The 16,142-nt window shown below is 53.9% G+C and overlaps 1 protein-coding gene across 2 annotated transcripts in view; it reads right to left on the bottom strand.

Annotated features, from left to right (window-relative positions):
* Adcy5 (adenylate cyclase 5) overlaps positions 1-14,960 on the bottom strand; it is a 148,159-nt gene extending 133,199 nt beyond the window's left edge. The window contains exon 1 of one of the 2 annotated variants that reach the window (XM_026785808.1): positions 12,675-14,960. In XM_026785808.1, the coding sequence (XP_026641609.1) occupies positions 12,675-13,808 (1,134 nt within the window). In that variant the 5' untranslated portion in view covers positions 13,809-14,960. The remainder of the gene's footprint in view (positions 1-12,674) is intronic. The other variant, XM_005344888.2, reaches the window with a different exon arrangement.
* Between the last annotated feature and the right edge of the window lie 1,182 nt (positions 14,961-16,142).

The raw sequence follows: 16,142 nt of genomic DNA, 5'->3' as shown, positions 1-16,142 counted from the left end.
TGGTCCACACTCCCAGATGCCCAGATGTGCTCAATCCCAGTTCAGACTCTGCAGGGACAGGCCTGGTCCACACTCCCAGATGCCCAGATGTGCTCTATCCAGTCTGCAGCCCTCTGGGCTGAGGTGTCAGTAGAGGCACTTCCCAGCTGACACTGTCTACTGGGGACCAGCCAGGAGCCCAGTGGCTCCCATCCACGCAGCATGGTGAAATGCTTACAGGAAGGAGACTTGGCCAGAGGAGGACTAGGGACTAGGGCAAGTTCAGGGAACATACAACTTTCCCATCTCTAAAAGAAATGTGGCAATCAAACCTTGAGCATACGCTCCCCGGCAAGAGTCACTTCCATGTGACCCCACTCCAGAGCAGACTGTACTCCCGAGAGTTGTTGGGTTACACAAACTAGACCTGATGGGAGGTGGAGTAGGGGGATGGGAGACAACAACAACAAAACCAGGAAAAAAAATACAAAATGTCAAACTTGGGCGAGCAGAGAGGCGAGGGTGGAGAGGATGGGTAAGGAAGGAGGATGGGTGGGGGAATAAATGTAATCAAAATACACTGATGAAATCCTCAAGGAATTAATAAAAATATTAACTTTTAAAGACTCGTTTTCCTGCTGGGTGATGGTGGCGCACGCCTTTAATCACAGAAATCAGGAGACAGAAGCAGGTAGATCTCTGTGAGTTTGAGGCTAGCCTGTTCTACAGAGTGAGTTCCAGGACAGCCAAGGTTACACAGAAAAACCCTGTGGGGGGGGGGGGACCGACACGAACCAGACTTCTTTTCCTTCTAGTCTTCCTGAGAAGACTAACTGATGCAGGGGTGGGTTTGCAGAAGATCATCCTTTGGGACATCAAGGACACTTTATAGGGCAGTGGTGGTTTTGGGATCTGGGTTTTAAAGACATCCTCCAAGTGCGTCCTTAGTGAGCACTGAACTGTGCAGCTACAAGAAAGCTGCTCCTCAGGAGCTCCATGCTGTACCAGGGCTGTACCAGGAGGCAGTCCTGGTACCTGTGACAGCCTCCCTTCCCTCTCATGTTTCAACTTAAGCTAACAGAAGACTAGCTCCAAGGTAGCCTCACCCCGGAGCTAAGCCATCCCAGCATCACGTCTGACTTTCCTCCCAGATCCTGGTCTCTCCTCACACTCATAAAACCATTAGGAGCTCCCCAAAGGTGAACGGCAGAAGGCAGGCACAGGGAATGACACTTCATTTAGTGCCCATCTGCACCCGACACCAGGAGGGAAGGAAGACATTACAAATAAAAAGCAAAAGCCATGCATTCCAACACCGAGCTGAGTCAACAGCCTGGGTACAGCTGTGCCATCTACAGCTTCAGAAGCACCACAGGGGACAACTGGACCCAGCTGTGAACAATCCCGACTTTGTGTACAAAATCTGGATTTGTGCAGGACCTAAGCAAAAGGACTGGCGGTGTAGCCTCAATGGGGTCATTTTGCCTCTGAGCCTCTATCCCCTGCCAAACCCCAGGGTATCATGTGACACCTCCGTCTAGAGCACCCTCACACACACTAACTTGTAGGGTCACAGGCCATGAGGACGGTGGTGTTATCGGGGAAGAAAAACATGGTGACTCCCCAGAGCTGTGGCACTCAACCAGGGCTGTCAATGCCCCTGGGCTGCCAGAAGCAGACACCTGTGAAATGCTAGCTACGTGGAGACTGGAGACGTAGCTGAGCCCTCAGGGATGACTGGAGCCATTGTCTAGACCACATCTCAACCCTGGGGACAGCTTGCTTTATCCCTGGAATTTATAATAAAAACAGGCTGGGTGGGTGTGAGTATGGGTCCATTTTCAGAGCCCTGTAGACAACCCAAAAGTGTAAGCAGACAGGAAATCCCTCACCTTGACCCCTGCTCACCTTAGGCATGTGACCAAACAGACAAGAGACCACACAGGAAGACATGAGTGCCCTCTAAAGAACTTGACCTCAGTGTCCCATTATTTGATGCCAAGCCCTCCCTAACAAGCGGCACATCGCAGTCCTTTGTGCACATGTCCTCCACCAGGCCACACTGGTGCCTGTCAGTGAGTAAGCAACATACTGAATGTTAGCTGCCTGTGGGGCCCGCCTGGACAGAGTCATCAGAGGGAGCGGGCTGGGCGTTCAGCGGGCAGAATGTGCCAGAGGCTCCACCTCTCAGCAGGCAAGGTCCCAGCAGACGCCAAGAGGAAACAGACCACAGAGTTAGCCACCGGCTACATCATGTCACTGCCTGGCCAGCAGGCCCTAGGGTCAGCATGGATTTCTGTCAGATCCACATTAGAGCAGAACAGAAACACCTAAATTCCTTTATTCTTTAATTCTTCTCATTTCTTTAAAAAAGAAAAAAAATGCTTTTGAGGAAATAGGTTTATTGCCTGCCATCTTGTAACAGAAACAGTAATTTGAAGAAAGGTCAGGTTAGCTACATAGGGTATATAAAGCTAAAAATGTTTAAGTAGCAACTAAACAAATACATGTCTCCCTAAAAACATTATTTTAAATTTCACCTCATTCCCCTAGTCTTGCCAGCAATCTACCAGTAACAAACACACCACCAAACGGGAGTGGGGAGCCAAAGGCAAGCCCACGGCTGTACCGTCTGCCAATCAGTTCTGCACCTGATGCATTTCTGCCCCCAGCACACAGCCTCCTGCTTCCTACTGTTTCCAAACTGGGGTAAAGTCAGGCTTGCCCACTACTTGGATTTCCCCTAACAAAAGGATCCCAAGGTGAGGATTTGAATATAGGTAGTTTGCCTGGGAGGTGACCCCAGAAAGCAATAAAAGGGGGTGGCAGATTACAACTGGGAAGGAAGAAAGCAACAAGGAAGAAGAGCAGGAAGAAGGGGTTTATCACCTGAACAGCTTTAGCACTTAACCCTCCCAGAGAACTCTGGGAAACTGGAAGAACCCAAGCCCCAAACAAGACTACCCCATCTCCAGGGCAAGGAAGGAAGATCCTCCAATGGTCAGGGTACTTCAGGCCTGCCCTCCCAGTAGACCCCAAAGTCCAAGGTCTTCAGAGGATAGCAGCTAAAAGTCCAGCTGGCAGAAACCAAAGGCACATACATGTCCAAGGGCCATCAGTCAGGGGACAGGCCATCTGCTACACTGCTTCGTGACCTTGCAGGAAGTTAGCAGGTTGTTTGGTCATACACCAGTTTCTGCAGTGGCTGATGGGGGATGGGGAGCTCGTCCTCTCTGGGTTAATATTAAGATGAAATGAGGTAGGGTCTACAAGATGGTTCAGCAGTTACAAGTGCTTGTTGTGGAAGCTTGAAGGCCTGAGCTGGATCGCCGAACCCACAGTGGAAGGAGAGAACCTCCTCCCAAAGCTGTCCTCTGACCTCTGCACGTGTGCTCTGGCTATGCACTTGGCATCCCCACTTACACCTGCATGCACAATAGAAAGAGTTACAGAACAGGCAGAGCTACACAGAGAAACCCTCTGTGTATGTGTGTATGTGTGTGTGTGTAAAATAATAATAATAATAATAATACTAATAATAATAATAATAATAATAATAATTTTTCAAAAAGTCTTGAGATAAGAAGAGATTAATGAAGTTCTACAGCTGGGCATGATATGCAGATTTATAATCCCAGAATTTAGAAGGCTGAGATTTAGAATGATCAGCTCAAGTTTGAGGCTAGCCTGGGTTATCTATTACATTCAAGGTAAAGACAAAGAGAGAAAATAAATAAAATAAATACTCCCCGCACACGGTGCTTTAGCCAGCTCCCAGGGTGGAGTAGACTCAGGACCTATGTATTGCTTAGGATCAACCCTTCATGAGATCCCTTATTTTGGAGAGTGGGGAGAGGAGAGGACAAAGACACAATTAGGGGAAGGATGATCCGGAATGGCCATGACTCCTTCTCCCTGGGCAGCTACACACTCAGTGCCTGAAGCAAGAGTTCCAGAAACACATTTAATAGAGCCCAGGCCTTCCCAAGCATTATCACACAGAAGCCCAACGGCTCTCAGCCTAATGCCAGCAGACAACCCCTACAAGGAGCCAACGCTAGATAAAGGGGACATCTCTCTAGCCTGGTCCAGCCCCGTCATTTTATTTCATACAGGATTTCTGACCCAGATGGAAAATGAGACTTGAAAGTAGGCAGCCAGCCAGTCAGTGCAGCCTGGGCAATCTCCTTCTAAGGGAGGCAAGCTGCCAAGTCCGAGCCTCGAGACATGCCTCAACATGCTGTTCGTGGTAGGTCTATCCCAGAGGCAGGGTCCTGAGAGTGCTGAAGTATGTTCCACCCAACACTAGTGTCCCCGAAAAAAACTTGACTCGAGTCAACTACATCTAATAAAAGCTTCATGCGATATCCCCTTCTCGGCAACTTTTCATAGATATTAATATATTAAAAGCTTTCAAACCTGGGAATTCTGTTCAACCCAGTACAGCTGTCCCTCAAGGTCTCTGGGGGACTGGTTCCAGGACCCACTGCAAACACCGAGATCTGCAGGTGTTCAAGCCCTTATATAAGATCATGTGAGATTTACATATAACCCACACATCCGCCCATGCATTAAGCCATCTCTGGGTTCCTTGTGTCACCCCAATGCAATGGAAATGCCTTATGAAGTTATTATTAGGGAACAGTGACAAGAAAATGAAACCTGCATGTTTGGTGCAGACTCAACTATTTCCAATCTGCCGCAGTTGGATCGACAGACACAGAACTATAGGCGCAGAAGGCTGACTGTGCTTTCCCAAACTTATTTGACACGGGCTGTAAGTGTATTTATGAAATGTTGGTTAACGTCGCTCTCGGGAATACGCTTAATGTGGGGCTCTGGTCTAAAGGTTGTCCCGGGAGAGCCAGGAACCAAGTAAACCAAATCATGGCCCTTGAGCCTAACCCAGCGCCAGGGTCATGGAGGCACCAGCAGCAGCCGGTTACCGGAGTGAACGGCGAAAGCCGAGAGGGTGTCTGTGTGATGATTTCCCAATCTGCGAAGCTGTGTAGTGTCAGCAGTGCCAGGCAGCAGCCCCGTTTCTAAGGCATGCGTTTTAAAATTGCTGCAGGAGGGTTTTGGAAGCCCTACTCGGAGTTTAGGATTACAACCCACCAAAATAGGCTTCCAAGCGGAGCGGCTGGCTTCCTTCTGTGGAGGTGTCGGTCTAGCACTTCAGCAAAGCCTGGAGTCGGCGTGCAGACATCCACCCACCCCGCCACCCATTCATTCATTTCATTTGTTCATTCAGACCATTGCCAAGCACCTACTACGGACGGAGTGCTGGTAGAGACGGGAGGCCTGGAGCCCCCAGGACCCCTCTGAAGGTGCAGCTAGACTGCCCTGAGCTCAGGGACAATGCCCAATGCCTAGGGAGCCCTAGGAAGAAGGCGACGGTGATGTCAGGAGGCCTCAGTGCTGGAGCAGCAGTGTGTAAACCCCCAGAGCAAGGGGGGTGCCTTTCATGCTGACACACGAGGCTGGCCGAGAGAACAAAGCCCCTTCTGTCTCCTTATGTTTTGTTTGTCTCCCCCTCCTCTGTGACTATGTCCCATTGTTCCGAGAGGCAACCCTGCCCCCACTCATGTCCTTCCTCTCCCCAGACTAGCAGGGCCAATCTCTTATTGCCATTCCCTAAACCCTACCTCCCTCCTTCAAGCCACCTCCTAATTCCCTAATCCCTTCCTTTCCTCTGCTTCCATTCACCAGAGAAACAAAGGAGCAAACCCCCGAGGCAAACCTAGTCCCCCCATCCTTCTACCACTCCTATCCCATCACCATGGCTACAGATGGCTGTGCCTCCATCAGGAAGGAGGGACCAGAACAGTTGGATGAGTGGAGAAGAAGAGTTCGGAGCTTGGCATCCCTCATGCTGGTTCACTGCTATTACCATCCAGTCACCTTCCAGACCTGAATCCCTGAATCAGCACACACTCACCAGCCCCACCTGGACACCCTCTGCTCCAATGCAGGATGCAGCTGCTTTCAACAGAGGTCATGCACTGTGATCTGTGCATGGTTTGTGGATGCCCCTAAGGATCCACAGTGATTAAAGGGTTGCTCCCCAGGGTGACACTCATGGGAGGTGGTAGAAGCTTTAAGAAGTGAGCCCCTTGCAGGGGTTCCTAAGGTCACCAGGGGTGTGAGTTATCTCCTGCATGCCTTCTATGTGACTCCATAATAGTTTTTACAAGAGCGTTGTTGTTGTTGTTGCTGCTGCTGCTTTGTTTTGTCTTATTTTTCCAGCCAGAGTCTCTGTAGCCCAGGCTGGCCTCAAATTTACCACATAGTTGAGGATGACCTTGAACTTCTGAACCTCCCTGCCTCCACCTGCAAGATTAAGATGTGGGCTGCTTTTGCCCAGTTTATATCCCCGGCCCAAGAGGGTTATGATCAAAGCCCCGTCCAGCTGTCTCTGCTCCTGGTTGAAGATGTGAGCATGTGGTTCCACACAGGTTCCTGTCTCTGCTACCCATTAAGCTGTAACACAACCCTGGACCAAAGTGAGCCAACATGGGCACTGTGCCCTGGAGCCTCCAAAAAATAAACCGCTTCTTTGTAACTAAAACTTAACTCCCAGGGTCTCTTGTTATAACGATGAGAAATGAAATGATATATTGGGAGAGGGAGATGAGGGACCATGGAGGACTCCAGGACCAGCGAAGCTGCACTGCCCACTGAGCCACAGAACCCTAGGGCTGTACAACCAGAGAGAGCTCGGCTTGGCTCCCACCTGTGAGAGCTGGCCATTAAGACTCCCTACCAGGAGAGCTGGGAACACGAGATCCAAGCTGTTTTAATAATAATAGTAAGCCCAGGTTGGGAGACTGATTGAGTAGAGTCCCCATTAACATGCCCAAGGCTCTGTATTTGCTCCTTAGCACCAATCGATCCATTAATCACTAGAAACAGACTATTTCTGGCCTCCACCCCAGACCCTTGGAAGCTGCATTTTCTAGCAGCACCTGGGACCCTGCATTTTTCAAAAACTTCCCAAAAGATACTGATAAGTCTGGGACTCAATGAGAGTATCGACCCCAGGCAAGCACTTCCCACTATAAGAGAGCCTTCTGGACTGCACTGGTACACTCCACTGACAAGAGAGTATCTGGTTTGGTCACTGCAACCCCAGTGGCCAGAAAGGTCTGGAGCTAAAATCAGTCCATTATTTTCAGCCATTTGTCCTACAGCCTGTCCTTGGGAGCAACGAACACTAAGTCCATCCTGTAAACAGCAGCCAGCGATCTCAGCAGCCACAGCTGGCCTCGTTCATTTCTCCTCCGCGCTAGCCTTCACTCCGTCAATTGTCCCCTTAGAATTCAAGGTCGTCAGTCCTCTTACCAAACTGGTCACCTTCCTCTAACTAAGCATTAAACACCAGGCTTCAGACAAGGGCTCAACCTTCCTGTGAACGGGATCTCCTATAAACAAAGCCAAGATTCCTACCTGCCTTTCCCACAGCCACACCAAAGATGGACTTGCTGTCTGTTAACTAGAAATGCCCAGATTTTGTTCACAGCACTGTCAAGAGCTTCTCCCATTTTACAATTGCCTTGAGAAGGGGAAAGTGTGGTGTGTGTATGAACTTTGCCTTTCCAATTTGCTCCATTAAGTTTTGCATTTGGGAAAGGAAATGATCGTCCTGCTCTCCGTAAGCCAGCCTCCCCAATTCTGATAAGCACGGATGAGAGAAGAACATACTAGATCATCACTTATATAACTATACCCTAGGGATCTGTGGGGAAAGAATGGTGAAGTTCCCTGAGCAAACTTTCCATTCCCAACACTCCTGAAAAGTACACGATCACAAGTTGGGCCTGCCACAAAATGAAAGAAGTTACCTAAGGCGCTATTGTGGTACCTTGTGGACCAGAAGTCACCCAGCTGGAAGCTGGAATAGCCCAGGGAGACCACTTCCTGGGGCCCCCTGACCCACCCCTACTGCCACATTTGCCTGGACCCTAGTGGCAGCTCCATTCACATCTCTCAGGAGAGGATGTGGCCTGATCCAAGCCTAGGCCACAGCCCTATTCTCCTGCTAGCTGTCAGCTTTGACACAGGGGCTGACGGCTAGGGCCTGTCTACAAGGACAACTTGTAAGGTCGGGAAGAGGTTGTCTGTCCTCTGCAGGGGCGCACGTGAGCTGTTCCTCAGCACAAAGACCTGAGATCTTCCTTGTAGGTCAACTCAGACTGAACTGTGAACTGTGAGCATCCCTGTAAATGTCACAGCAGCACATTCTGACCCTCGGCTGAGTTCTCACTTACAGGCTCTTCCCTCTCAGGTTTCTGATCCCCTAAGACCTAGCAAAGGACCCGGCCCCCAATCCAGAGGCCTGCTCTAACCCTTATCAGGAGCCACTCTGACTCCCTCCAAGCACCCTGTCCTAGCTGCCAGGAAGAGGAAAACAAAATTGAAACCAATTAGGAAATAGAGCCCGCAGATGCACTGAGCCCCGAGGGGCGACAAACAGACCCTCCTCTGCTCTAGATTTAAAGTCAACCCAGACTCCAGGCTGCTGGCTTTGTTTGTCACCAGATTGCCCCTGTACAGAAATACAGGTGATGAAGAAGTTGCTGGTGACAGACAGTGCTGGCCCTGGAGAGTGAACGTGTGTCCTCTTCCACATGACCCAGCGGCATACTTCGGGAGGCCACGGTGACCCATCAGAAGGCCTCTGGGCCCTGTTCCAGAGCAGGTGTTCCAGTGCTGTGGAGCACACGGTCTGCAGGAGGGGGGGGGGGGGGGGGGGGACACCAGGGAGGAGATCGCTCGAGCCCAACCCCTCCTCATTCTCAATGATTAAAAGAAGAGGGGCAGTACAAGCAGAGAACTCTCTGAGGAGCTCAGGTCAATAATGATAATTTGTTATCATTAGAATAATAAGAAAGGCAAGGGCCCTGGGAACCTAGCCCAGAACAAGGTCAGTGCTGCAAGGATCTCCTCTGAAAGGCTTTCCGGCCACCCCAGCACTAGACAGACAGAGAGACACACACCACACACACACACACACACACACACACACACACACACACATACACATACACACACGTGTTTGTCCCTGGGCAGTCACGGGACTCCATTGCTGACCTACACCCTCACCCACCCCTTACTTCCTTGAGGCAGACATTCACACGCGCTCAGTCACAGAACATCTCCCACACAGTGCCTGTGCCACTCGGATGGCTAGAACAACTGGTGACAGTTGTGGGTTCGAGCAGGCACAAAAGAAAAAAGGCAAGAAGCCACCATCTAAGCTTCCCCCAGTGAGACTGGAGAGGATAAGGGAGAGGAGCTAAAGGAAGATAGAGTTCAATGAGGATGGGCATCCACACGGCTAGCTCCCCGAGACACAGGCAAGATCAGAATCTTCTCCCCAGGAGCCACATGTGGCTACGTAATAAAACACCTCACATCTGAACAGTGTTCCTACTTCCCAAAGCACTTTTCCATCCATATCGCCTCCTAAGGTATCTCTTGGAGGAAGAAGGGACTATCTTTTCAGACTCAAATGAACACTTCACCCCCACAGGTCCCAAGGACATTGTCTCCAAAATATTCTTTGACAGCCAAGCATGGGTAATAGTTGTGGGAGCATGCTTGTTTGTGTGTGAGTGCACACAGAGGCTTTATGTAGCAGAGTGGGATACAGTGAAACAAAAATGAGGTTGCCGTGGCAACAGGCTCCGGCATCATTGCAGCCTATTAACACAAGTGAGGAATGTGTTTGGCAGATGCTCGAATGTTATTTATGGTATGGGTGTAGCAGAGGGACCGCTAACAGGCAGAAGAGGAGGGAAAAAAACCAACTTATGACGCTCTTACTGTACCCCAGCGAGGGGACGAAGGGGTGACAGCAAGTCAGGAGCACAGGAGAGGCTGAGAGGCCAGGAATGGGAGGTAAAAGAGAGGAAAGCAGAATGAGCTGAAAGGCCAAGGAAGGGCTAGGTGGGCAGAGAACGACAAGGGTGCTGGAGAGGATGGGGTAGGAAAAGAAAGTGAGAGGAACGGAGCAGGTGGGGAGCGAAGAGGGGCCAAAGAGGAGGGTGGCGGGTCTCTAGGAGCTAGAGACAAAGAACTGGAAGAAAGACACATTGAGCGCGACCAAGAGGCCTTCCACCTGGGGTCTCAGCTGTCACCTGAACATAGTAAGAAACCAAGCACAGCTTCTCTGCCTAGAGCCAAGGACAGAACCCGTGTATCAACCGGGCTAGGCAGAAAATAATGCACAGACATGATCACGCCAAGACCCCATGAGGCTCTAAGAGGGCAGAGGGCAGCATGGCAGCAATGAAGAAATGTACACATAATTTACTGTCAGCCTGCTGAGTGATCAAGACGGTCAAAGCTCAAATGCTAGAACAGGTTCACTGTCACTGCCTGATCCAGGTATGTGTCTTTATTAGGGGGAAAAAAACTAACATCAAACCTGAGTCACCCTCAGACACCTGCTGCTGGAGAGTAATCAGAGGTAGAAGTAAATGCAGGGCTGTCCTGTCCCTCTACTGTTTCCCCAACACCCAGCCAGCTTTTCCTCAAGAAGACACATTCTAGATCAGCATAATCTGAAGGGTAAATCAAGTACAAACGCCAAAAAGATACCGCTTTCTCAGAGGCCAAATAGAAAGAATGTTCGTGTTCCCCTGCCTTGGCCCATTCCTAACAACCCCGGCTAGACTTAGAGTGGATCAAAAAGAGTTAAGTATAAACCTAACCAAAACCTTGCAGCCAAGGAAAAAGTGTAAAGACCACATTGCGAAAAGAAGCCTAGAGTGTGGCTGGGTGCAGCGGGGAGGGAGGGGGAAGGATGAGTTAGCCTGAGAAACCGCCAAGGGAGAGCCCACCTAGCAGACAAGGTTGCACCAGTTGCTCATGCTAGGAGGAAGCTGCAGCACCCTAGGGCTGGAGCCTCTTTCCTTGATTTTATCTCCATCTCCTAAGAGAGCCTATTATCAGGTCTGCTTCAGATCATTGGCAGACTTCAAGTTCCCAAGTCTGGTGCTGTGAATACCTTGAGCTATCCTGGAACCTCCATGGCCACACTCAAACCAAGTGTCCTTCCTTCCAAAGAGAAGCTGCACTCCCCCTACACTGACACAACCCCCATCTGAGACCATGGCTCCATAGCAACGGTAGTAACGTTTCCAAACAACAACCACGTCTCAGAGGATCTCTCACAAGGTCAAAGCTGATCTCTACACACATACCCACCTCCTTCCGATGCCACATCGGAAAAGCTACCATCACCAACTTGACCTGACCCCAATCAGTGGACCCCAACCAAGCTGGCAAAAAGTTACGAAATCACTACTAAGTATTCTGGGGGAAGGGGAAAGAGGGAAGGAGAAACAGAGTTGGATACCACAGGAATCCAAGGCGGTTACGCTGGACAGGGTTCAAAATCAATGAGTGCCAGAGATTAACAAGCACTTGAACGTGCCTCTGGGTCCCGTGCTAACCAAACAATGGGGAGAGAGTCCAGAGTGGCCCTGAGAGAAGATTCCTGCAGGAGGTGAGGTTCCGCACTGAGGATGCTGGGAGTGGAAGGGGCACAGTCGACCCTCTCATTCTCTACAAGAGAAACCTGAGACCCAGGGAGGTGGCTTCCCAGTGCCCTGAAGGGTTAGCCAGACTCCATATGATTGGCATTCCCTGTGGATAAGCATGCATCCAGAGAGCACAGGCGAGCATCCCAGTATTCAACAGGCTCAAAGTCTGGGGAAAAGGAGGAAGTAAGTGTGGAGAAGCAGGACAGCAGCAACAAGAGAATACCACTAAGAGGCTCTATGTAACGCGGTAGATGTCACGAGATGGGGCGGGGTGCGCAGTGGCGTCCTAAAGTCAAGACACTCACCTGCTACGACACCCCACTCTCCAACCGAGCCACATGTGAACAAGCAGACCCAGCAGGGCTCATAGACGGGGACTGAGAACACAGTGTGGATACCAGGGAGGGCGTCTCACCCAAGCTCGAGTCACCAGTTAACCAAGAGTCCTAAGTTTAATGTCCTATTCAGTCCACAATTCTAGGTTTGCCTAACAAGTCCCATTAGGAATATAAAGTTCCCACTAGAGCAATAGGAGTGTCTGATGGATATGAGTGTCCACTAGAAGGGATAAGGACGTTCAGCAAAGCCAGAAAGGGGACGGTCAGCACACATCTCTGCAGCTCTTTCTCACTTTTGCAAAAGGCAAAGAAACAAACTTCTCAATCCTTCAAGATCTCTCCACCTTCCAAGAGCCTCCGGGGGCCGGGTTACAGACTCCTCCTTAAGGCTGGGCAAGGGATGCCCAGGGTCTCTCTTCCACAACTGTGTACCCAGGACTAGCTAATAAAGCCACAGTGGTGCTCAGGAGGGGTTGGCTGTTAGAAGGCCTGGCCATTTTTGTTAGGAGCTTTCTGTATACAGAAAATCTCAGATTTTCTCAAACCCTCCTTCTCACTTGAATTGGCAGTTGTGCCTACTCTGAAGCATGCCCACTACCAGGCCGACAACATTACAAGTCATACAAAAGTAGTCCTTAGTGGATAGAGAAGCTAGGCCTGAAGGTAGGCCTGGAAGTCACATAGACTTTGAATCCTTGTTTCTCTGGTCACTTTTACCACTTAACTGATATGGGCTGGATCCCTTTACTTTAAAATCAGGCTGAGGCCTGCCCACCCCTCAACCCAGTGTGGCCAGGTGAGTCCCTACCTGCTTCAGCAGAAACTTGTCCTGGGCGTTGGTACGCAGAGAGATGGCCAGGTGGAGGGCCGACAGAAGCACCCCGCTGAGCACCGCGGCCCTCATGCGCACAGGCAGCAGCGTGTAGATGGTATAGATGAAGAACACGGTCCACCAGATGCCCTCGGAGGCACTGCGTGGCTGTGGCAGCAACAGGCCCACTACCTGGACGGCCAGCACTACCGCAATGAGTGCATAGCAGGCCAGGCCCATGTGGTCCTGGTGGAAGGCTGCACGGTTGCAGAGCACGGCCATGATAAGGATCACGCCGACAGCAGCTGCCAGCACCGCCAGGTAGGGTAGCTGGAGCGGGGGCCGCGCTGCGTGGAAGGCCAGCATGACCAGGCACACAAGCACCAGCACGGCCATGAGCATGGTGAGGCTGCTCTGGTTCAGGCGGAAGAAGTAGCGCTGGTACAGTCGCTCTAGTTTGTCCGACGGGAACTTCTTAGAGCGGAAGATCTGCAGTAAGGCCAGACAGCAGGCGCCCAGCGACAGCACCGCACCGGTCCCAGAGCCTGACCCCACTGAACTGCCGCCATCCCCGGACCCATCTCCATCCTCGACGGTGCCAGTGCCAGGCTCCAGCTCATCCTCCTTGCGGCCTTTCCCACGACGTTCCTCCAGGCCCAGTTCCACCGAGCGGGGGCGCACCTCTGTCCCACCTGCGGCCGCCGCGGCTGCCGCCGAACCGCCGCTGCCGCCCGCAGGGGGCGCCCGGATGCTGCCCCCTCCAGCCGCGCCCCGCCGCTGCCGCCGGCTGCCGCGACCGCCGTCGTCGCCACCGCGCTCCTGCCAGGCGGACTTGGAACGGAAGCTGAAGCCGAAGCCCCCGGCCAGAGGGTCATCACCGCTTAGTGGAGGGTCGTCGTCGTCGTCGCCACGCCAACGGCTGGCCAGGCGTTGCTGTTGCTGTGGGGTCACTGCTCCCCCAGATCTCTTGGTAGAGCCGCGGGCAGAACCCCCGGGGGCGTGGGGGTAGCCATTGGCGCGGGAATCAGCTTCTCCCCACGCGGCACGATGCTCCGGGCCTCCCCGGGGCGTTGGCGACGCTGCTGTCTGTGCAGCGTAGCCCGGGGGGCTCACGCTTTTGGAGCCAGACATCCCCCCCTCGGCCTCGTCGTCTTCTTCCTCTTCCCCCGGGGGCCGGGCCGGGGGTCTCCAAGGAGAGGGCGGACGGCCAAGCAGGGGGACTAGACTAGGGTCACACGTCGAGGGCGGCCCGGGGCCTTGAGCAGCAGCGGGACATCGTGGCACCCCCGTCCTGAGAGGTGGAGGACAACGGGAAGGCTAGCGGGGAGACAGCGCAGCCCCGAGGTGAGAAGTAGCTGCGAATCAGAGTCTAGAGTCCCAGGTCCGAGACAGAGTTGGCTCCGAGTGGGGGCAGCGGGGACAGCTCCGGCTGCTGCGGCGTGGCGCGCAGGGACGTCCGGACTCCTGGCTCGCGTCGAGCTCGACGAGGGCCGAGAGTTGCGGATCAGGCGGGACGGAGAGATGTCCTTGCGGGCGGTGCCTCTCCAAAGCTGGCAGTTCCCGGGCGCGGCGCTTGCCGCTTCTGCTTAAGCGGAGCACAGCGGCTCTCTAGGCGAAGTGGCGGCGCGGGCGGCTCGGTAGGGGTCCCGGCACGGAGACTCAGCGGGTGCCCTTTGCTCGCAGCGCACTGGGAGCGACTGGGAGGTGCAGGCTCCTGCCAGCATTATTTTCTTACGAGGGGTGGGGAGGTGGGATGGGGGGTGGAGAGGACGGGGGAGGGGGCGGCGGGCGGAGCAAGAGCTCCCGAGCCCTGGGGAGGAGGGTCCTGGAGCCCGGGGGGGCCGTCACCCGCATCCCCCACCTCCGGCGGCGCGAGTGGGAGCGTGGCCCCCACGAAAGGCGAGCCAAGCCTCCGGCGCGTCCGCGCAGGGGGCGGGGGCGAGGACCGGCTCCTGCGGTGCGGCCCTTCCCCTCTCGCCTCTTTCTGTCCCCCAGACCCAGCAGGCTGGCCCGCACCCTCCGGTCCCGAGGGCTGAGTCGCTGGCTCCGCAAGCCTCCGGTTCCTCGTTGCCGGCGGCGGGCCCACCGTGGCCAGGCGCAGAACCTCTACGCGGAGGGCGGAATCCGGCGCAGCGCCGCCGCCGTTCTGCCCCAACGCAGGCGGGCTTCTCCCGGAGACCACGGCATCCAGCGATGGAGGGCTGCGGCTCAAGAGCAGCCAGCCGACAGGAGCCAGCCAAAGAGCCGCGGCGCCCCCGGGGCGCTCCCGAGGGGCCCGCGGGAGCCCGGCTCCGGGCGCGCCATGCACCCCTCGGGCCCTGCGCCGCTCCGGCCGCTCGCGCCGCTCCTCCCTTCTCGCCCGCTCGCCGCCGCCGCCGCCGCTGCCGGAGCGCCCTCCGCATCCCCTCCTCCCGCCGCTTCCCCGCCCCCCCGCGCCGCTCGGGCCTCGGCTCACAGCGGCGTGCAGCCGCCTCCGCCCTCTGCCCTGCCTCGCCCCGGACTCTGGCCCCAGCGCCTCGCGGGCATACTCAAGACCACCCCTGGGTCATTAGGGACCCCCACTCCCCTTGCCTAAAATTTTCACTGCGCCCCTCCCTCCCTGGTGCCTGGAGCCGGGTCAACCAGCGGATCCCTCGTCGGACCTGGGTAGCGGGCCATCCACCCCCGGCTGGGTCCTGCGTCCCCAATCCTATCTCCCCTCTTTTTATTACCCTTTTCTCTCCCACCCCCATTCAACCCAACTTCAGCTACGGTGCTGTCCCCCCCCCCCCTTCTCTGGTCCGGCTCTATTGGCGGTTTCCAGAGCTGTCAGACTCGAGTCCGGTGCTCTTATTGGGCGATTCTGTGGCCCCGCGACGGTGCCAAAGGAGGGCGCGCCGGGTGGGGGGCACCCCAGCCGCTTGTGCGGCAAGGAACTGGAGTCAAGAGTCCCTTGACAGGACGGAGGGACCCAGAGCCAGACCCGGAAATGAACTGAGGAGATGCAAAGACCGAGGATCTCTGAAGCACAGGAAGACAGCGAGGGAAAAGATGGAGTTGCTGGCAGTGGGTGAGGCCGATGCAGCCAGGGTGGGGCGGACAGGACCGCTTTGGAGCATAGTTACTAACAAGAAACACCACCGACAGCTGTGAGAATACCTGGCTTTTCCAAGGAGCTCGTCGCCTCTTCGTGCCTTTTAAATCTCATCTGGTTCTAGTAACAACGCTGGGCTATGAGGGGGACAGGGCCTGTGTATTTATTTCCTGTTTGTAAATGTGGAAACGGAGGCTCCAAGAACTTAACCATCGTGTCTTCTAACCTTCAATACAAAGATCTTTTCTTCACTTCATCTTTTCTACACTGACTCCCACACCTACCAAGATGTTTCCAGGAAGGATGCCCACGGGCAAGGTATAGTCTCCTTGCTAATTAGGAAGGCAAAAATGACCCTTCTGGGGATCCTGGTCAAAGGCAAGGGTGGACAA

This window comes from Microtus ochrogaster, chromosome 2 (assembly GCF_000317375.1).
Source record: "Microtus ochrogaster isolate Prairie Vole_2 chromosome 2, MicOch1.0, whole genome shotgun sequence".
Lineage (NCBI taxonomy): Eukaryota > Metazoa > Chordata > Mammalia > Rodentia > Cricetidae > Microtus > Microtus ochrogaster.
Note: the sequence above shows the minus strand (reverse complement) of the source record. Positions and strands in the feature narration are given on the sequence as shown.